This window comes from Homarus americanus, unplaced genomic scaffold (genome assembly GCF_018991925.1).
Source record: "Homarus americanus isolate GMGI-L3 unplaced genomic scaffold, GMGI_Hamer_2.0 scaffold28051, whole genome shotgun sequence".
Taxonomy (NCBI): domain Eukaryota; kingdom Metazoa; phylum Arthropoda; class Malacostraca; order Decapoda; family Nephropidae; genus Homarus; species Homarus americanus.
Genome location: NW_024720144.1, coordinates 291,020 through 314,461, shown reverse-complemented (window position 1 = coordinate 314,461; position 23,442 = coordinate 291,020). Strand labels below are relative to the sequence as shown.

The window sequence follows — 23,442 nt, the reverse complement described above, 5'->3', positions numbered from 1 at the left end:
TGACACATACACCAATTCCCATAAAAATAACACACAAAATACATGCAAAACAGCACACTGCACAAAGACTATGGTACGTATATCAAATGAACTACTGTATAAATGATCAATAGTCTTACTTCTTGTGGAGTGTCAATGAGCCCAAAACCAAATTCTTTGCTGACACTGAATGCATTAAGTACATATGGGTCATCCACCTTGGGCAGTTCAATATTATTCTGCTCATGTCCCTTGTGACCTGAGGGAATAAATACACGATGAATAGAGGTACTGTACAGTGACATCCCCGTTAGCCGGAACAATTGGTGCAGAGCACTTCCAGGGATGAGAGATTTCCGGCCAACAAGACGACTTTCTCAAACCCGGAAAAATCCCCCATCCCCAGAAATATTTCCGGTTACTGGAAAAAACTTTCCGAGTGTCTAAACTATGCATCTTGCACAGACAAACACTAGCCCACATCCTCAGAATGTTTTTGTGTGCTGGGGAGTTTTCCAAGAGTAAACTAAAAATCTATATATGGTCGTGAATGAAGCTGTGTGTTACAGCAAGGACTGGTATTTTCCACTCCCTTAGAGCTGTGGGGGATTAGTGGGTCTCGTGTAATTGACCTGATCTGACACAATGTCAGGTGGAGGTAGGGTGGGGTATTAGTGATCTTATATTACTGACCTGATGCAATGTCAGGTCACCTATTGTTGGGTGGGGGATTAGTGAATCTGAGGACCTGAAGATGTCTTGAATAAACATGAAAGCTAAAATACATGTTTTTTATACTTACACTTATCACATTATATCCCTTCAACATTAAATTACATTAGATTTTAAAATGTGGAATGAGAAAGCAGAAACGCGTGGGTGATTAGAGAGATAGAGTGGAACGGAGTGGTAACATGCACCAGTGTTGCCAAGCTCCTCAACAGCTGATCTTTTAATTCACCACCCGTAGTTAACCATGCATAAATTTATGTCATACAATATGGGGGTGTGTGGGTGGTGTTAGGGTGTCTGGGTGTGATGTTGTGGTATTAATTAATAAATAAGCAATATTGTATCGTCAATGACAGGCGTTTGATGAATAGTAGTGCACTACAACTGTCACTACTATTCATCAAACTACTGTACTGTCATTAACAATACAATATTGTTTATTTATTATTCATTAACTAATACCCCCAACACCACATCATACACACACACAACATCTAGTTTACATTCTTTTGTGTGAGACACTGAGTTGGAGGGAAGCAGGAGGGAGGCCAGGTGGAGGCTGGCACTCCCCTTTTCACCAATGATGAGCCTCTTATGGTGCATGTTTTATCATGGTTAATATAAAATATTAAACACATTAAGCACAAATTATTACAGTAAACATATCTTTATTAATTAATAAATAAAAAACAAAGTAAAACAATTTACAATAGGAATGGCAGGCATGGGGAGGAATGGAGAGAGGCAGGAACCTTTTTTAGGGGAGGTGTGCGGTCAGTTCCCTTCCTCAACAAACCTCCAACACAAAAGGACCCGGGAGCATGACGCAATATTTCGTAATTTTTCTATACATGTTATAGAACAGTTCATAATAAGGAACAATAATCATCCCATAGATTGGGAAAACAGTTTAGAAGTGTATAAATCATCATGTGTCACAGAAAGACTTCTGGTTGAAGCAAGTTTGATTAGGGAAATGAATTCTATAAACCTTAGTGATGGTCAGCACAAAACTATGTTACACAACTTTATTTGTCAGTGGCCCAAGGTTAAAATTGCTTTGAAAGAATTCGAGGTAGATGTAGGATAGATGACTAGTGGGTCTCATACTTTTTATCTGACTTGACATGACTAGTTACATCACCCACTCTTATAAGCTCCTCTTATGTTTGCGATGGTGGTGGTGTGTGGATTAGTGGTTGTCATGTGTTTGACCTGACCTCATGATTTGTAAGGTCACCCTGTGTACATAAGCCTCTCTCAGTCTTAGTCCATGTAATTCAGTTGCCTCTGAAGATGTCTTGAATAAAGACGAAAGCTAAAGTGCTCCATTTTTTCCCCTTTTTCCTGTGTGATTTTAACAAGATGTTATAACACAGTCTTTAATATTTTATATTATCAATGATAAAACATACACCTTAAGTGGCAGGATCAGATGAAAATACATAATATAACAAATGTTGGTGGTGTGTGTATCGCTGTACTATATTGGAATTTATAGCTAGGGCCCTTTTCTCAAAATTTATAAAATACATTAATAAAAATGAATGGAAATTAGAAATAGTAATAGGTTTATAAAGTGGAAAAAGTTGGATGGTCCATCATTATTTTTATTTTTTCATAAATACTTTATAAGTACGAATATTCAACAAATTCCCAGAAAATCTCTTGATTTTATACCATTAATAAGTCATCCAGCATGCCACAAGTTGAGTTGTGTTTCATGAACTACGTATACACGTATGTGTAGTGATCTCTTGTTGAGGGAGGGGTGCAGTAGGTATCTCATAGAATACCATATAGACAGGACTGATTCCTGTCAGCTTCCAGTTGCCATTTAGGGATTTTCCAAAGCAATTATCCATTAATATTTGGGACGAAATGAGTGGGTATTAGAGCTTATTGTGTACATTAAAGTTTCAACTAACGATGGTTGTAGATGTAGTAAAATTAACGTAAAAAATACTGTATGTAGCTTTTATTTAATGTTATGTAGTGTATGTACAGAAGAAGTGACCATGCAGTCACACACATGCAGATGTGCTGGGGGTGTGTGAGTGGTGTTGCGGTGTGTGTGTGTGTGTGTGTGTGTGTGTGTGTGTGTGTGTGTGTGTGTGTGTGTGAGGGTGTGTGTAGGGTGTGTTTGTGTGTGATGTGTAGGTGGTGTTGGTGTGTTGACGGAAGCAGAGAATCTTTTTGGAGGGTAAGGTCGAGTGGTCATCCCCCCCCCTTCCTCACTCAAGCGTGACTAATTGTGATGGAGATGAATTTGATACCATAATGATCCTTAATAAATTCTCTACCAAACGTTTCCAATAAGATTAATAATTTTAGTAAAAAAAACGCACGCACGCATGCACGCACGCACCCACCCACACACACACACAGAGGGGAACTGGTGGGTCTTATGACCTGAAGATGTCTTGAATTACATGTTTTACCTGAGGTATATACATAGTACAATACTATACTGTATTGTATATAAATGGTACAGGCATTAAGTATTAATAAGCACAGATTATTACAGTAACACATCTGCACTAATTAATGAAAAACAAATAAATAATAAACACAATGGGGGACCTTTTGTGGGGGGGAGGGGGGTTGTCGTGGTTACTTTTACCCCCCCGACCCTTCTCCCAGGAGGGGAGATTAACACTTGCTCAAGGATTTTAAATGAAGGTGTTTAGTTTTTCCCTTCTAAAATGTCACTGCTTTGACTAAGAAAATATAACTTGCATTGCTGAAATTCTTGTAAGATAGTGATTAATTTGAGTATAAACATCCCTTATATTGCACCAGACATTAGGATTTTAGTAATTAACTAAGTACATTTGAGTACACACACACACACAAGAATTAAGACAACAAGCATCCAGTGAGGGTCTTGTTGTGTGACTGCATGTAGGCGAATTAAAAGATCAGCTGTTGAGGAGCTTATCGCTTGGCAACACTGGTGCATGTTACCACTCTTTTCCACTCCATCCCTCTAATCACCCACACTTTTCTGCTTTCTCACTCCATATTTTAAAATGTTGTGTAATGTAATGTTGAAAGGATACAACTTTGCTCATTTATACTTATACTTATCACAATCTCCCTAAAAATACTTTAGCTTTCATGTTTATTCAAGACATCTTCAGGTCATGAGACCCACTAATCCTTCAGCCAAGAAAGGTGACCTGACATTCCATCAGAAGGTCAGTACAGTAATATGAGACCATTAATCCCCGACCCTACCTCCACCTGACATTGAGTCAGGTCAGGTCAGGTCAGGTCAGGTCCCCCACCCAAAAAAATACTTTAACTTTCATCTTTATTTAAGACATTTTCAGAAAATTCTCTCGTTTTTCAAACCTGGAAAATTTTTTCCCAAAGCCGGAATTTTTTTTAATTCCAGCTTTGGGAATGATTTTCCGAGCAAATTTCAATTCCGGCTATCGGAGATTTCCAGGTTTGAGGGATTCTGGCAAACGGAGATATTACTGTAGTCTAGTTTAAAGGTAAATTGTGCTTACCTAGTAACACAAGGATTCTAAAGTAAAATATGATGTACTGTACTGTGTCACATAGTTAATTTTAATTTCATATTACAACTACTTTTTCAAAGAACATCATATTACTGTCTGTCACATTGTTGAATGTTAAGGCAAGCTTTTAGTACAAACTGAAAATACTGTACCTGATTATTCAGATTTCCCTAATTCAACAACACTTAAGAAGTACTGTACTACCCTACAGTACAGTAGTTATTGCTTAAATAGCAAAATGTAGATAACATAATAAATATATAGCTTTACCTATATTCATATCAAGCCAGAGCCAATCACCATCCTCTGCATCAAAAAAGTCAGAGAATTTAACGTAGCGATGAATGCGGTAATCCAACTCCCTGTCCTCCAGCGGATCAAAACCTGAAACAGATGAATAATTTTAATGTGTGAAACAGTAAACCCAGAAATAAACAAACTCACAAACAAATACTTTTTTATCATCTTGGTGCACTGATCTTTCTCCCTAAACTTAGTTTTCAATAATAATTTTGTGACTTCCAATATAAACACAGTACTGTACTCACATATCCTTCAGCCACTCTTCCTAATATTATGGAGGCTGAGTAGCATTAACTACATCTATGTAAAATCAGCAAGAAGGATTATCAACTTGTCCGAAGATGATACAACACACTTTAAAACTCACCATAATTGCATCTCTACTAAAACAAACTGTTTCATCATGATAATATTGGCTAGATCCTCACTGTCCACTGTACTCACAATCCACCTCATCAAAGCCATCAGTGCAGTCAACAAAACCATCACATCGTTTCACGGTTGCATAACAGCCACCAACAAGACAACGAGAATAACCTTCTGTTTCATTACATCTGCTCTCTGAAAATATAAATACCAAACAGTACAGACAGTTGTAATGATTTCATGGTTAAACACATATTACCATGTTAACTTATAATATACTGACTCTGAGTGAAGCAGATGATCCAAGATTTACATTTTTGTGGTAAACTTATATCATGTTTTCATTCAATACAAAACTAGTAAGGGTTATGTCACCATATTCCATTCTATATATCCAAAACAAATATACAGGATGTCTCAGAAAAATCCCTTACAGATTTCCATGAGGACAGCAGCATTGTCCTCACTTGTTGATATGCAAGATATCCCACAAATTAGGAAAATACAATATTGCTAATGTAATACAAGCAATCAAGCAAACTCCATATAAATCTATAAGGCAGTGTGAATGCATTCTTTGTAGACACCCTATATTTGTTCCTTTAAAATAGCTACAGTACTTACATTTAAATACCATAAAATTGAAGGTACATGGATGTATGTACATCAAGCACAGTAACCTATGCAACAAATAATTTTTATTTTACCACAACTTACCAGCATAACCAGGAATGACACCTACAACAGCATCAGTGAATATAACAACTCCATTAAACTCAAAGGTCCTATTTGCATCCGGACCATAGTTGCCAGCAGTGTAGTACTCAACCTCCTCAGGCTGGTAGCCGTCACGGTACCTCCATGTCATTTTGTGGACAGACCTGAGGACATGCGAGTTATCTATGTCATGCAAACATACCAAGCAAGACACAAACAGTAACAAAAACACACAAACACGGTTATAAAAAAGATAGAGGTACAGAGGCAAGGACTCAAACACACAAAGATTACAACATGAAAACAAAGAGGCAAAAAGAGAGAAAGAAGAATACTGTACTGAAAGAACAATGCAGCAAAAATAGTTTAACCATGCTTTTCAAGCACAATCATGTTTTCAAATGATCCATAGCAGTTTACACCAGGGGTGGAACAAAACAATGCTCCCGCTACACTCCTCCCCTCCCTCCATCTGCCTCCTCCGCTTCACTACCCACCACACACTCGCTCTACCATCTCCGCCCATCGGTGAGTACCAATACAAACTTAGTACGTAGTTGTTTATGTATGCACTATTTTCTACAGAAATGGCAATGATTTTCTGTATGTAATGTATTTCATGGGGCAAAGGAAGGTTCAGGAATGTAACTCCTGTATTTTATCTATTTCTTAAGGGGAAAATTTATCCGCTTAACGTTGTTTCGTATAATGTCGCATTTTTAGAAAAGTAACCCTGACATTAAGCGAAAACTTACTGTACAGTAAATATTTTTCTATTAAGCTACTGTAGTGTGTTTTCTAAGTTAGTTATATTTCTCACATTTTAAATGGATGTGTTTAATCCAATCCATGCAAACTACTGTACTGTACTTTTATTTCTACAGTATAAAAATTATGCCAAATATTTTCTAAAACAAACATACTGATGCACGAAGAACATTATTGGGGATTTTAGTGCCTATTGGGATAACATTTACATACCTGGTGCTGTTGGAGAACTCATGTAGAGAGTTAAGCACAGAGGCATGGGACAGCTCATTCCCACCTCTCATGGCATAAGTAAACTCTCGTACTCCTGATACACCGTAAAAGGCTCCTGGTGTGCTGTAAGCACCCATCTCCACTGAGCGAATACTGTGGTCCTTGTCCTGGTTCATCACCAACTTCACCTAACAAAATAAATGATGAATATTACAAGTTTTATACCTAAATGTTAACTTATATAGAGGTGTTTACAATTATACAGAACTCTAAAAATTGCACAGGCTGGAGACCCTGGATGTCATACTGTACTGCTCTATGACCCTCACATCAGTTTTGAAGATTTAACAGTGAATTAATCTTATTTGTGATAACTGTTACAAGAAGGGTCTTACTTATAAGTAACATAGTGAATAAGGATACTTATGAATAAGTGCATTAAAAGTTCTTCTGCATTAATTATCTTCACTTTTTATGGTATTATTATGAGATTTAGTTAAAATTTTTAAAACATTTGTTATTATTATTTATACAGTTCAATAACAGGTACACATCTTGCACCAGTTAGTGGCCTACAGCTATCTATTTACAGTACATGACAAAGTTCTCTTTCCTATGCTGCTTGTACCTTTGGCCTTACCACATGACAAGAACAACCTTCACTGACCGGTAAGATCTCAAACCTTTATTTATTACTGAACATAGGTGGAACACCTTTAATTTGATGAGTACAGTAGCTATAATTCTGTTGCACCCTATTTAGATCTATCTTGGTTAATGTGTTGAATTTATTCGCCCAATTCAACATAGCATGGAGGATATTTATATATTTATGGTAACCGGTGACTCTACAATTATTTTTACGTGACCAGTACATTTATTAGTGTCCCCTTGAGTTATTGATTACCGAGTAGGTATTCTCAAATTGGTCATAACCTTAAGACTTTAACGATATTAGTATTTTTATTAATATCTTAAACTGAAGTTTCTCAAACTATCTAACCACTTGTGTATGGAATCTACTCTCTGCTGAATAAAATCATCTGGTGTTAGCCAAAAAATATATTAAAAGTGGTGTCCTCATAGTGAAGGGGTTAAAACATATTCTCTGAACCATTCAAGGAACAAATGTCTATAGTTTATGTTCTGTATTTAAATCACCTATTGATGAATTAATTATGTAAAAAAAAATACATACAGTATATAGAAATTAGTAAACCATCATAGATATTCCATCTTAATTATCACACTACATATCAGAAATATATGAAATGTGCCTTTTATTGATGTCTAGACCACGAAAAGAAGTTAAAACTAATGATAATAAATTACTATCCAGTATTCATCAATTGCCTAGTAGTTCACCCTCTGAACAAATATCAGAAATGAAAGTATTCTGATGAATACAAACACCATGTCCTTATCACACACATTTATACTGCATAATAATTCTTTAACACCAAATATGTTCTTTAAGTGTTCCAACAAGTATTCTTAGTTCAAGGCACAAAATATTACCCCAAGACAGTTTTTTAAACATACATCATGATAAAGAGGTCTACAATGGAGAAAGATTACTCTACCTTGTGGCGGGAAATACCATCCACTGGGACAGTGAGAGAATCTGAAATAATCTCATAATTCTGTGTGAGATGATACACTATAATCTTAAATGCTGGTGCCATCTCTGAACTCACTGGAACCGAGACTGTCTTCACACTAGACCGACTAGTTCTGTCTAATTCTTCCTTTGAAGCATACAGTATCATCTCCTTTGCCATAATCTGTTAAAACAGAAATAAAATTTTCATATTTCATAGAACTGAATGAAAAGTGAGTTGGGGACAAGGGAGTGTCTGTCTGTGAGAATAAGGTAAAAGAGGGTGTGATGGTTATGTTGAGGGATGCTATGAGGAGTAAATACATTAGAATATGAGGGGTCACTTCCAGAGTACAGTACTGTATACAGTGGAGTCTTAATAATTCACGGGTTAGGTACCAGAAGAGATCGTGAATTATCAAATCGTGAATTGCAGTGTAATTTATTTAAATGAAAATAACTGATTTGGTTCCAGAGGCCTTGAAATACCTATAAACTGTTCCAAAACTGCTTTAATAATATCACATAAAAAATACAATAACATAAATATTGTACAAAGAGTAGTTTTATATTATATTAACAGGTCCTTCCCTTCTCATAATTTTATGTGGGTTATGCCAATACACCAACATCAAGACAGGCAGGTGCCGAACTGACTGTGACCATGCTATTTCAACAAAGAACCACGAATTTAATACTACAGTACATAGTAACTCATCTGGGGTTGAGTGTGGGATTTTTTTTTATGAAAATATATTACCTGGTTCAGTACTTTACAATAATGTTTAATTAACCCAGTACAAAATGAACCTAAATAACATAGGATTTATGGTGAAATTGCATAATACTGTACAATTATTAATGAAATTGGAGAGGTGCCAAACACTTGGGAATGGGGAGGGGTGGCCGCACATAATCTCGGTCCCAAAACAATTCACTTCCCACTTTTCATTATTCTTATTCTATAGTTTTTTATATTATACACAATACTGTATTTTCTTTATTTCTAAGTCATATTAGAGCAATGAAATGATATTTCCACAACTTTTATGATTTCTTATGTAGCCAGCGCTTGGCTGCAAATTTGAATATCTGACCACTAAATATAAAAAAATGAGGTAGTAATACAGGTACCTGAGAATTTAAGTACTGTACACAAATTTGTATTTAGCAAATAATTGCAACTCCGCTATATTAGATAAAAAGTAGGGAGAGGCAGGTCATTGTGAATACAGTACAGTACAGTACAGTTACTGAGGTGAATGAGTAGGACAGAAACAAGTCTTAACAAAACCTCAGCAATTGTAATGAAAGCTTTAGAACAAATAATGAAGAGGTTGTTATTTTTTTCCTTTTTCATCATTTCCACCAATTATCAGCTTCCTAGCAAATTGGACAACCAGTTTGTTCTTTGCTGTGGCCTTTAAAGTACTGTGTTAGAGTAGAAAGACACTGGAGTACCTGGAAAAAATCTGCATGTCTTGATAGGGTCACAGTGGATAACACCCTTCTCACATCTAACCCAAGACACAGTGGTAAGAGGTATACAAGTATGTCCTACTACTGTACCCCCGATGCAAGAGATGTTAATTGAAAAGTGGAGGGACTGTGAGGTAAAATAGTGCCAAAAATTAATGGAAATGGAAACTAATAATAATACACATGGCTTAACAAAAATGAAATTCCTAAGTAAACATGGAGGAAAAAAATTAGGAATATTGAGGACTGCTTGACTATGAGTTGGTACATGCAAAAATGAAATCTAAGTTGATAATTGTGAACAAACTTTGAGGGGTGGCATAGGGTATTTGAATATTGCTTAGTAAATGCCTGATTAATATCTGAAGAAATTGTGCAGATTATATGGCACATGACAAGTAAAAACAGAAAATATTTGGACAATGAAGTATCCAATGAACAAAAACCCACATGGGAAACAATTCTGGAATGTGGATTGTGTTTAAAAAGCAAATGAATCTCTTAGTAAAAGACATTCTGACCTGTTTTCCAAACTGCAGATCTAGCAAACTTTGGATCTATAGGATGAGAAACCTGTTATGCCTCCAGTTGAAAATAGAAACAATAAGTGCAAGGACGTACAAATATCTTGCAATTAGGCAAATAATCCTGTGGGTATTTGGTAGGCTCTACCTATTGGTGCTGAATGGCTGGATCTCAGCAAATCACTTATGAGGACCCACAGGCCATAATAACTAGAGCATCGTTTGATTATGCTTAAATACAGGTCAAATTTTGTAAGCTGTAAATTAATATCGACAAAAAATTCAAGAATCTAATATTAAGTTACAACAACAGAGCTCAGTAGAACTTACAAGGTAGTGGAAGGAGTCTATGTTGAAATTAGATCGGACATGAAAAACCACAAATTCACCAACAGTGACTCCTTTGCTGCTTGTTTCTACACCAATATATTGTTTCTGTGGGATATAAAAATATTATGAAAATGATGATGAACAACATTCATTAATTATGTATACAGTATCAATTGATTCTCCAATTCACTGTGTTTTACTGAGTTGTGCTAGTACAGTACAGTAAAGAATTTAAAATTAATTAAAGAGTGATTCAGTGTTCTGCAAAGAAGTACAGGTATTAACTTCTAAAACTTACTCTGACAGTCTGGAATATGGTTTATGAGACAAATAACACCCACAGGCATGTTAAGCTATCTTAGAGTTAACAAATCACTTACTGATGATGGATAATGTACATCTGAGAAAATCTTGACTGCAAGTTTATCTGCATAACATCATGTACTGTTTTTTTATTTATCATCATTCATCTTACAGCATTTGCATTTTTACTGTGTTGCTAACAAAACCTGATCAGGTCTCAAGCATTTAACATTTTTGTATTTATTTTTTTAGTAATTATATATATATATATATATATATATATATATATATATATATATATATATATATATATATATATATATATATATATATATATATATATATATATATATATATATATATATATATATATATATATATATATATATATATATATATATATATATATATATATATATATATATATATATATATATATATATATATATATATATATATATATATATATATATATATAATGGACCAAAATTACAGAATGATGTGCTAAGTAACAGATGTTTCCAAATATAATATACCCACCTTTGATGAATAGAAAGCAATTGCCTGGGCATTTGCCGAAGCAATTGAACCCAAGTCATCCTGATAAGAGGCGGTTAAAGTGAGCTTTGCTGTTTTGTCTGGCACATCCACTGTAAAATGGAACACACCCTTTTCACGGTATTTCTGAAGGAAAGAAAAGTGTTAGTAAATGTAAAATGCATTATAGCTATCTGATATATGAGTCGTGTACGACCAGAGTGGACAAAGTGCCAGAAAAAAAAAATAGGTGACCTCTGGCACTTTCCTCTCTGTGATCTGTTGCTTGCCACACTCACCGCCAGCCCTACACGTAGTGGGGTACAGAGGTAGTTTCCTTATCTTTTTGTGAATAAATCTTGATTTTGACCATAGTGGTGCTTTATCCACTCTGGTTATACATGTCTCATATATAAATTCTCCTTATGAATAACACACATACATACAGGAAGTATCAATTCTAAGAACTAGAGAAATTACCCATGGTGAATAAGCTGCTGCCTGTTAAAACTACTTTAACATATGAGTCTTTCCAAAAACACTGAGAATTAAAAGACCCCTCTTTCTATATCCATCTCACCTATGTAGGTAGGTGAAGCATCTACCTTCAACCTTTAGGGTATTCCTGTATCACCTATTCTCATATTTACCAGGCATCTAATACACACTTCGTTATATTAGGTGCCTTTTAAAGAATAGTTTCAACTGATGAATTCTACTTTTGAGGCACATTAGGCACAAGAGTGATCTTTTAAAAACTAGACATCCAGTTTGGGCTACCTGAAACTGCTGACTTCTTAAGAATTTCTCCAGCTTCTTCTCCACTAGTTCATTTTCTGTCAAGTAACGTGCTCCAGATTCATAGTCAAAATTGTAGTTATAGTCATAATCTTCAATATTATAAGTTGGGTCCTTAGCCAGAATAGCTTGCATCCTTTTGTTGTAGAGCCAAGATGACTCCAGGAATGCATCTTCCTCCACTTCTGAGTTTACTTGTGGGATCTGTGGAATATTAATCACAGTACTGTAGCGACTTCTGCATCTACACATACCATATAATATACATGTCCTATGATGATGACAATTAACAATACTCTACAACATCAACTGTTTATATTCAACACCAACACCTTTCAGTACTCTATATATACCACTTAACAGTTTTCTCTATAAACTGACAATTAAACCATTTAACTTTAGATACCCCTTATGCTGATAATAATACTGTAACATTATTTTCTGAAATTAACTAATTCCACAGACTTGTGTTGTGATCTTAAAAACATGAAAAGCATGACAGGCTTACGATGATACATATAAAACAAGGCCAATATTAACATGTCTATAATTTAGTAAGGCTGCTCACCTCTATGGTCAAGATTGTCTCTCTGCCGCCAGACTCAGACACAGCTTCAGCCTTCACCACAAGCTTGGAGACATGCAACTTTTCCTCACCCAGCGGTTGAAGGTCATGATAAGAGACTGCGACCTGCATAAACACACTTGCTTGAGTTGTCTACTTAAATATTGATGATTATTTCTTCATGTTTTGGCTAATTTCAATATTACTTAATAATTACATCAGTTAATTGTTTCAGGATACAAAAAATCCCATATACAGGGTATTAACGAATGGAATTTTAATGATTCAGAAAATAAGCCAAATGTAAAATACCTGATAAAGATTTAGTTGTATTATGTGAAGCAAAATTGAATGTAGGAAAAAAAGGGAACTAGACTATTTAGTTAATCATATAGGCATGAAACCCTTAAGAAAGTTGCCCTGAAGAAGACTTACTTGGTTTACTGGACTACTCTACTTACAAATTCTGATTTCCTACTGAATAATATATCAGGCATCAAAATACTATATTACCCTGTCAGCTTGCCTCAGACAATCTAAAACATCAACGGGCAAGTACAAATTGTTAGTCTGTTCGGACAACCCAACTTTCTCTCCTTAGTACAGTACAGTACTGCAAAACTGTATTTAGCAGGTGAAAAATATGTATTATTTCAACCACAAGACATGTCAGTTTAGGTTTACTAATACCACTACCTAACTAAGAGAATTTGCCACTTTTCAACTTACAGAAGCCTCAAATGGCATTCCTGGCTTGAATACATATGGAGCAGATCCTAAGAAGCGACAGTCGACAGACGAATTGATGATCTTGGTCATTGAGTAACCTGTCTCATTGATCATCATAAATGTGTCCTGAATCTCAGCTTCAATACGAATTTCTGATCCATCTAGTAAGCCAATCTTGTTGGATATTTCCTCCATTGGAAAGTTAAATTCATCCTCTCCATCAAACTGAAATAACATAGATATTATAGTAACATAAAAGAATATACAACCATCTTACACTTACTCACCTAACATACATTGTAATACAGTACATACAGTAGTATTCTCAAAACTCTTAATGGTAATTCTCATTCTTGTGTCACATCCTTCTCTTTCTCTTCTCAATTCTCATTCATTCTCTCCTCATTGTTCAATTGTATTTCTTCACTTATCTTCCACTTGCATTAATTTCTACCATCCTTCCCTCTACAAGACTGTGATTCTTTACGTCAATAAAAGTATAGACAATGAGTCAAGACTCTTGTTCAATAAGTTGTAAGAATACGGAGGGGCTGTGAGCTAGTATTACCTCCTGACTTTCAGATGAAGTGATTACCATTACAACAGCCTAACAGTGTTACCATTGTATGACAGTCACAGGGTTACCATTGTATGATAGTCACAGTGTTACCATTGTATGATAGTCACAGTGTTACCATTGTATGACAGTCACAGGGTTACCATTGTATGGCAGTCACAGGGTTACCATTGTATGATAGTCACAGTGTTACCATTGTATGACAGTCACAGGGTTACCATTGTATGATAGTCATAGTGTTACCATTGAATGACAGTCACAGTGTTACCATTGTATGAGTCACAGTGTTATCATTGTATGACAGTCAGTGTTATCCTGGTATGACAATCACAGTGTTATTATGGTATGAGAGTCACAGTGTTGTCATGGTATGACAGTCACAGTGTTACCATTATATGAGTCACAGTGTTATCATGGTATGACAGTCAGTGTTATCCTGGTATGACAATCACAGTGTTATTATGGTATGAGAGTCACAGTGTTGTCATGGTATGACAGTCACAGTGTTACCATTATATGAGTCACAGTGTTATCATGGTATGACAGTCAGTGTTATCCTGGTATGACAATCACAGTGTTATTATGGTATGAGAGTCACAGTGTTGTCATGGTATGACAGTCACAGTGTTACCATTATATGAGTCACAGTGTTATCATGGTATGACAGTCAGTGTTATCCTGGTATGACAATCACAGTGTTATTATGGTATGAGAGTCACAGTGTTGTCATGGTATGACAGTCATAGTGTTATCATGGTATGGCAGTCAGTGTTATCATGGTATGACAGTCACAGTGTTGTCATGGTATGACAGTCATAGTGTTATCATGGTATGGCAGTCAGTGTTATCATGGTATGGCAGTCAGTGTTATCATGGTATGGCAGTCAGTGTTATCATGGTAAGGCAGTCAGTGTTATCATGGTATGGCAGTCAGTGTTATCATGGTATGGCAGTCAGTGTTATCATGGTATGACAGTCAGTGTTATCATGGTATGACAGTCAGTGTTATCATGGTATGACAGTCAGTGTTATCATGGTATGACAGTCAGTGTTATCATGGTATGACAGTCAGTGTTATCATGGTATGGCAGTCAGTGTTATCATGGTATGACAAACAATAAATCTGAGAAAACTGTATGACTGCAGCAACAGATTGCCTGTAAGATCTCATATATGATGAAGTAAATAAATGAAATGAATTATAAAATGCATGTACTGTGCTGTGTATACTGTACAAAGTTTATACAGGTATACGTTTAGTTACTTTTAACTCTATAAGAGGAAATAAGTTTAATGAAAACTTACCGGAGCAAAATCTTCTTCCATAACAAAGACCCAGTCAGGTTGTATCCTGTTTCGCGCAAAAAGTTTGAGAGTGGCATTACCATATGCACCTTTATCATTACCAAATTCTCCTCCCACGACACCTGTGATTGCTTCCTCAGTCTCCAGGAAGTATTTTGGCATGAACAACTTCACCTGCAAATAAATAAAACAGGCGAATCTGTTACTAAGTAAATAACTGCATAAATTTTAATTGTAAACAGATGAACAGATGACCTCAATTACCCATATAAGCCTACCTAGAGTTACTGTACAACTAAAAATCATATACAATGATTCTTATAATTGCATCTTATGATTGAGTCTGGACTAAATGAATCGTGTATGGTATATTCAGACTAAGTGTTTGGGTTTAAAACCCCGATAAACCGTAAACAAGAATGGTTGATACTATTTTCCGTAAAAGTCTGTCTGTCTGTCATTGATTAGTAAAACAGCACCTGCCTGTTATACACATAGCCCTAAAAAAGAAAAGAGGAATCTGGAAGCAATATTTGTTTGGTAAAGCAGAAGACTAATGAGTTGTAATGTCACATTAACTGTGTGCACTTTGCCTGTTCACTATTGTTGGCCATATTGCAACTTCTATGACCCACTCACTCTCCATCAGCTGACATCACAAGACACCCATTACAGGGAGGGAAAGCAACTAAGCTATCATGTCTACACTTGGTCACAAAATAGGAATACTGTACCAGAACCAATCCATCATTCATGACCTTACATCTGCTCTAGGTAAATCATATAGTGGAAGCCACAAGATAAATTATTGAGAAGGCAAAAAATAAGCATTAGGAGGTACACTAATGTGACACACTCCAGTAGGAGTACAGTATTAACCCTACTCCAAGAATAAGGCATGAGGACCTAACTTTACAACCTCCCCAAAGCCACACAGTCTTGCAAACTTATTCTAGGCATCAGGGTAATCAATGTTAGGCCAAAGACTCAGCACCTCTTGTAAAAGAGACTTAACATGCCCTCAGGAAGCTCCACACTAGTCTGTACCTGATTCAAGGTAGTATCCCTACATGTACTTAGTAAAGATTCCAAGATTAAATTGTCACTGTATTACATTAAAATCCAACATTAGCCCTCTCACTGGCTGATGATGCAAGTCACATTTTTAAGAACCTGACAATCCCCAGGCCTCCCCCTGTGGCTTGTACTGGGTAAAGCCACAAGCCCTTGCATCACTCACAGTTAACAATTGTCCATAAAGAATTTTATGTTAATACTCCAACCACATTAAACCCAAAACTCCAAGCACAGTTTTGTCCAATGTATTCAGCATTGTCAGCCAGCAAGTGGGTGAAGTTTAGACAAGGCATCGGCCAGTGAGAAGATGAGGTTTGTCTTACTGTTGATAATAAGAAAGGGTTAATGAACTATATGGCTGATCTCTTAATGTTTAAAGACCATAACATACTGTACCTTTATTTGTATTATTGCAATACAGTATTCTCTTTGGCCATTCATTAATAATTTTATTTATTTAGTCATTCCCATATACATTTATACACTAATATACAGACAGGAAGAAGTGTGGGAAGCAGCAGGGAGTGTGAGGATGTGAGGCATTCATAACATAAACAGTAACCATTCCTTGTCACAGAAATATAATAATAAATTATTAACTTAATTACTCGTAAAGAAATTAATTATTTATTTCATGTTTTAGTGTACAAATGATGAAATTTACAGGATTATATATTTTATACAAAACAGGTATAGTGATAGAAATTTCTGGCAGTAAGTGATGGTCTTGTTAGTTTCTGGACCTTAACCATTATTTTCCTATTCAATAATAAATCCACAATTGCATGATTTCACAAACCCTTTAGGGTAACAACTTTGAAATAAAACAGAGGATTTACTGTGCTTCTTTACTGATTACTGTAGTTATAAGACTCCTAAAAAACTCAATTACAGACACTGACTAAAGTACAAGGAATACTTACTGGAACACTTGAATATTAAGTTTATAAGATTGAGGAAAAGGACAGATAACCATTTCCTTTCCTACTTTCCAAATCATTCAACCCTTCACTACGGGGATGCCACTTTTACTGTTTTATTTGGCTAAAGCCAGATAATTTTATTAAGATCAGTGGCGACACCATACACAAGAGGTTAAGAGAGGGAATTTGAATAGGCTTAGGAATCCAAGAGCAGAGTACTGTACTCCTAAAGTACGGCACTTGTCTCAATTTGTTGCGGAGAAGACCTCCTAAAGTCATTGTATGGTGGGAAATCTTATCACAATCAAAAACATTCTTCCACAATCTAACTCTCTGCATTATTTTTCCAATTAAAACAAATGCAAGAATATGATTACCAAATACTCTCATGGTTATTCTTATAATCCTCTTTGTGTCAACCATTTTGGCTTCCTGGGTCACCTGCTTCTAACCTTCAACACAAACTGAAGCTGTCTCATCTTTTACATTGGGTTCCATTAGAAAAAAAAGGCCTACTCTATACTCACCATAAAACCTGAATAGGTAAAAACCTAGTTGATTCAAGTGAAAAACAACCTAATGCAATGCATCTATTTACCATAGTTAGGATATGTACAGTACTGAAAAAGCAAATACACCCATCTTGCACAGTGCTTGTAAATTTGACTTATCTGAAATGATGTACTGTACAGTACAACATAGTAAGGTCATAAAACATATTGTATATGAAAAGAGGTGTCTCTTCTGGCAGCCATATTTCTCCACATTCTTTTTACCAACTTTCTTTTCTATACTCATTTACTCTTATCTTTACTGTACTGTACTGTACTTGATAACTCACCTCAAATCGTGGTGTGTACCACTTCTCCACTTTGATCATCTTCAGTTCTTCCTGACCATTTACAAGTGCTTTAATTGCCCACCAGCCAACTTTGGGCAGGGAAGGGAGAGTGAATGACATGGACACCACACCCACATTAGTAGGTCGAGATGGCCACCGACGCATTACAAAGCCATCTGCATCCTGTTAATGAAAAATTAACATTTACAAGTCTTTTAGAAAACCCAGATCCACTACCCGTTAAAAATCGATTTTTTCATGCTCCAATATTACCATTATACTGTACTGTACAGTGTTAAATAAACATGTCTCAAAAATATTACTGCCTTAATCCTATCTTCTTTCACCACTTTTTTCTCTTAGGGAAAAATACAATAAGAAATGTTTATACATACCAGGATATACACATCTACAGGATCATCATAAGGTTTCAATTCAGTGGTCAGGAGGATGATCCGAAAACGAACTGAAAAATACATACAGATACAGTACTGTACAGTATTTCAAAATTATTACAAATACTACACTGTACTGTACTGTATATACACATAAAATGGATAAAGGCAGAGAGAAACTAAAAATTCTTCAGGTGGTTGTAGTCATACTTAATATTAGGGAAAAATTGCTTGTTTCTGTGCATCAAGACAATGATTTTGTGATAACATGACACCATCTTTAACACCCAATAATATGCATTAATGCAAGTCCAATATGCTTATGATAATCCAAACCAAGCTGAGTGGTCACGAGCCATCAGAAAACTTCCTGCATAGTCCATAAGTTCTCCACCAGTAAGATTCCCTGTGATTCATGGAGTTGGGCGAATCATGGGGGATAACTCAGTGAGGGATGAGGCTAGACGAAACACTCTCCACCAGCTAATGTATTGCTTAATATAAATGATATTACCATCCCAGTTCTACTACGTACAGGTATCAAACCTCTGTGTACAATATTTTATACTTGCATATTCCTTGCGTAAATTATGTCCTGACTGATTGATTCCCTGTTGTTCTCTCGAATGTTTCACCTAAGAGCAGCGAAAAGACCCATCCAGATACACAAAGTCTCGATGATACAAGTTCGGGGAGAAACATAAAAAAATTTTGATGTGGTTTTGTCACACACACACAGCAGTAGAAGGATAGGGTGTGTCCACCAATGCCTTCAATCTTCTTGATTATATGGTGGAAGTCAGTTGGTATGGGGCTGAAGCCGGCTTCGGCTTCAGAAAGCCATACTTTTTGGCTTCGGCTTCAGAATTTCACCTGAACACAGACACACTGACCATTTTATAATTGTATTTAGGTCATAATAAACAAATACCATATACAGTATCAAATTAGTGGCAGATACAAGGCATTGTAATTTTGACACGACTTGACAAGTGACATGGGTTGTCCCTGCGGGCACCAAAATTATTGACCAGCATGTCGGTGACCAGTGCCGACATGAGAACATATTGTCACAGATTAATCAGGTCAGAATCTCCACCCCCAGGTAGTGCCGGGGAGGGTAAACGTTAAGGGAGGTTTGTCAAATGTCAGTTGACCCCGTGACCTTGATCTGACCTTAAAAGAGCTGAGATCCACACTGACATCACAAGTTATCCCTACTTGTCTATTCTCACAAGGACCTAACCTAAATGTAAGAAGATATCAAAGATACCAAATGGTTCTGACCTGACATTAGCTCACTTTGTACTTTGAAAATCCTATGATGATTCGTTCCAATGCTTCTCTGTGATTTGTGACTGTATATTACTATGTTTATTTATTATGAATAAAATAAATTAATAAGATAAATTTTTACTATACATAACCTTTTTCAGCTTATAGAGAGAGTCAAAGCTTAATCCAAGAACAATGAGCTTAAAATAAAGTCAGGTTACCCAAAAGCCTCAGAATATCATACATATTCCCATCAACATAAGGTAATACAGTACCAGTATTAGGATGGTCCAAATTATAGGGTGAAAATTTGAAAGTTGTCTGAACCAAGCGAGCACATGGTGCCCTCGTTGCACTTCATGTACACTAGTGAAGCTTTATATAAAATTTGAAGAAAATTGGATGATGTTTAGGGGTCCCGCAAAATGTTTAGTTATTTTAGTCTCATAAAAATTCTAGCTCATCTCAGGGACGATTACAAGGAACTCATTGTTCTGTCATACACCTTCTTGGGGCAAATTCCAGAATGAGGTGTGAAGATCAGGGCACCTGGGGCTTTCCACCAAGCCAGATGGATGGCAAAGTCCATTTATGCTCTTAAGATCTTCCTCTTCAGAGAGCAGTTCACCCTCACTGTTCACAAAATGCGGGACCCTTGAATATTGAGACAAGGAACTGAAATTTTGCCTGAAGACATGTTTGGGATAACGGTATTAGGGTGACATGTCTAAATTAAAATTCCAACTTTTAATTTTTGGACCACCCAAACCAGTACAGTATACAGTGTTATATAAATAATGGTGTTAAGATTTCATGAAGCCTTGAAAAGCCTTGGCTTTGGTTTCATGACTTTTTTAATGTCTAGATTCAGCTTCAAAGCCAGAGGCCTCCACTATGCTTTCATTGGTAAAACGCTGAAGTTGGCCATCTTATAACATCTTCTGAGTGATAGCAGTGTAGTACAATATGAGGAGCAGATGACAGGAGAGGGTGTAAGACATACTCCGGGAGGCTGGTTGGTGGAGTTATCCCTTCAGGTCCTCCAAGAGCTGTGACACACACACTATGTAGAAGAGGGGGATAAAAATATGAAGTGGGGAAAAAAAAAAAGAAAAAAGTTTGACAAAAGCCAAAAGTGATAATGAAGGTTCCAGTAAGCGGGTCAGTACTTTGCAAGCTGGTAACTACTACAGCTGGTAAGCAACCGGAAAACCATTGTAAACAGTTCAGCAGGTAACTCGGACAGTCTCAGCTGGGACCAAACACCGCTGCAGTGCTACACAAAAATGCCAAGAACCTCTTTATTTCTTGATATTCTACTTCCATTTTTTCAAACAGTGTGCTTTGGATGTTTATAATGAGGTTGCTAGAAGCCTGCAGTTGTGAATGGTAGAACTGTAGCTATTTCAGCTCTTGTTGTAGCTGGCTGCTCCATGGCATGCCCCTCTCTCCCCCAAGTATGGTATGTTTAAGTATACTACTTACCCTGTATAATGATTGGTACAGTATATCTATGAACCAATTTAAGTACAAGTAACAATATTTCTTTTAAGGGGAGCGTGTGGCTGAAGCACGAAATTCATCAATAATTGATCAATCAATATCAATTTCTTGTCAGCAATTAAGGACACCAGATACATTGTTATTATACCCCTGAATCAGTTCTGCCTAATCCCTAATCTGAATTTTCCCTTATATTCTTATCAATTTTCAAAATCCTACTTCTCCATAACTTCTTGCTAAATTATGTTGAAATTCATGTGGAATACTGTATAGGTAATTTACTCTTTTTGAACATAATATATACATATTTCTGATTATCGCTTTCGTATTGAATGCATAATTTTTTTTTTCTTTACCATTTTTTCCTCCAAATATTTATAAAGATAATTCAGCAAATAATAAACCAAGCCAAATGTAAAGAAAATATATAAGTTAAACCGTACACAATATGTTATTCTACTACTTAGTTTATGTTTTATTAGAATCGGCCCATAAATAGCCGAACCCTAGGGATTTGAATGCTAGAAAAACTCGTTCTGAGATATGGGCCGATAAAGGTGGCGTGAGAGCAACTCACGATCGTACCTCACTCTTGCATGTTTGATGGGTTACTGACTCTCGTGACAACATTCTCTAGTGATTAGCTTTCTGAGAAAGGTGCCAGATACTGATTTTTACCAAGTGATTGATATTACTTAACACCAAAATATTATTAGTACGTATGTATAAATACTTTTCTACAGCTTTTCCTATGTAAACAGAAGAGTCCTCTAAATGAAGGGGATTATAACAACCATGCATAGCTACATAAATATTATGAATTATACAGTAAAAATATGTCAGCATATAGCCATAGGCAACAACTTTCCTCGGGAATTTGTCTGAACATTTTCATATTTTTCCGATTTTAATCATATTTTCAGCCGGACGCTCCCCTTAAAGTTGATCAAATAAATCATCCTGGAGTAAATGACCAAAGTACAGTCTCTCCTCGACTTACGACGGGGTTCCGTCCCGACGATCAGGTCGTAAGTCGAAAAGGTGAAAATAATAAATAGAAATTCTAAAATGGGTGTCTCTTTTTCTTCTCAGCACCACGAGAACTCTCATTTTTACACTTGCCAGCCATTTTAAAGGGAATTACAAACAAAAATTTTGGCAGTACACAGCGGGATCACTAATGTTGGGACTCAAAAATACGAAATGTGAAAATATTTTATACGACCATGGCCGTCGTATGTCCAGGTTGCCGTAAGTCGAATATGTCATAAGTCGAGGGGAGACTGTACACGAGGCTGAGCAGAAATACAGTACTACAGTACTGTACACAACTGACCTTCCTGATCACCAGTATACACAGGTCGGTTGGTTTGGATGAGAATGGTGAGGAAACGTGTAGAAAAATGAAGACGAGTATCATTTGTAAAGACTGTCCCACCAACAGTTCCTGGCACGTTACCCTCCAGGCGCAGACGGTAATCCCCATCCACACTGGTCCTGGGAATCTGTTAAGTACAGTACAAGTTAATTGGACTGGTTGGCAATTAGCATCTGTAATTCCTTCAAGCAACAACAAAGCTTATAAATATGGAAATAATTAATGTGTGAATAGTGAAAATTCCAATTTCCCAAAAGTGTACTACCTGTACTGTACTTCAATAATTTGATTCCAGTTTGCAATAATAGATATGCCTGTACCTGCACACAAACTTTACTATGCTTTCCAATAAAGGCAGTGTAAAGAAAATTCATGCAAAATAAACCCACATTCAAAATATTGAATTACCCTACATATATCCTCTTTTTGATAATATGGTACACAATGGCTCTGTAAAATTTTACTCATACCAAGAGGTAAATATACTTGAACACACTGCACAGGCCAGAAACTTGAACTCTCCAAGGTAGCCATCACACATGTTTACACTTCCTCTTGTCCAATTGTAATACAGTACAGGTACAATACTATTGTCTCTATCATGAATGCATATTGTACAATTTTGATCCTAACACCTAGTTTTACAAAATACACTAACAACGCCTGGCTAAAATATATCAGTTAGTATCTCCGCC

General features: G+C 36.1%; 1 protein-coding gene across 1 annotated transcript in view; it reads right to left on the bottom strand.

Annotated features, from left to right (window-relative positions):
• LOC121860406 (CD109 antigen-like) overlaps positions 1-23,442 on the bottom strand; it is a 57,382-nt gene that overhangs the window by 24,577 nt on the left and 9,363 nt on the right. The window contains exons 3-17 of the mRNA XM_042357538.1: positions 22,706-22,874; positions 18,592-18,662; positions 18,197-18,379; positions 15,356-15,529; positions 13,474-13,698; positions 12,748-12,870; positions 12,162-12,383; positions 11,385-11,528; positions 10,542-10,646; positions 8,192-8,392; positions 6,609-6,796; positions 5,628-5,791; positions 4,989-5,105; positions 4,512-4,625; positions 120-238 (exon numbers count right to left, since the gene is read on the bottom strand). Of these exons, the coding sequence (XP_042213472.1) occupies positions 120-238; positions 4,512-4,625; positions 4,989-5,105; positions 5,628-5,791; positions 6,609-6,796; positions 8,192-8,392; positions 10,542-10,646; positions 11,385-11,528; positions 12,162-12,383; positions 12,748-12,870; positions 13,474-13,698; positions 15,356-15,529; positions 18,197-18,379; positions 18,592-18,662; positions 22,706-22,874 (2,319 nt within the window). The remainder of the gene's footprint in view (positions 1-119; positions 239-4,511; positions 4,626-4,988; positions 5,106-5,627; positions 5,792-6,608; positions 6,797-8,191; positions 8,393-10,541; positions 10,647-11,384; positions 11,529-12,161; positions 12,384-12,747; positions 12,871-13,473; positions 13,699-15,355; positions 15,530-18,196; positions 18,380-18,591; positions 18,663-22,705; positions 22,875-23,442) is intronic.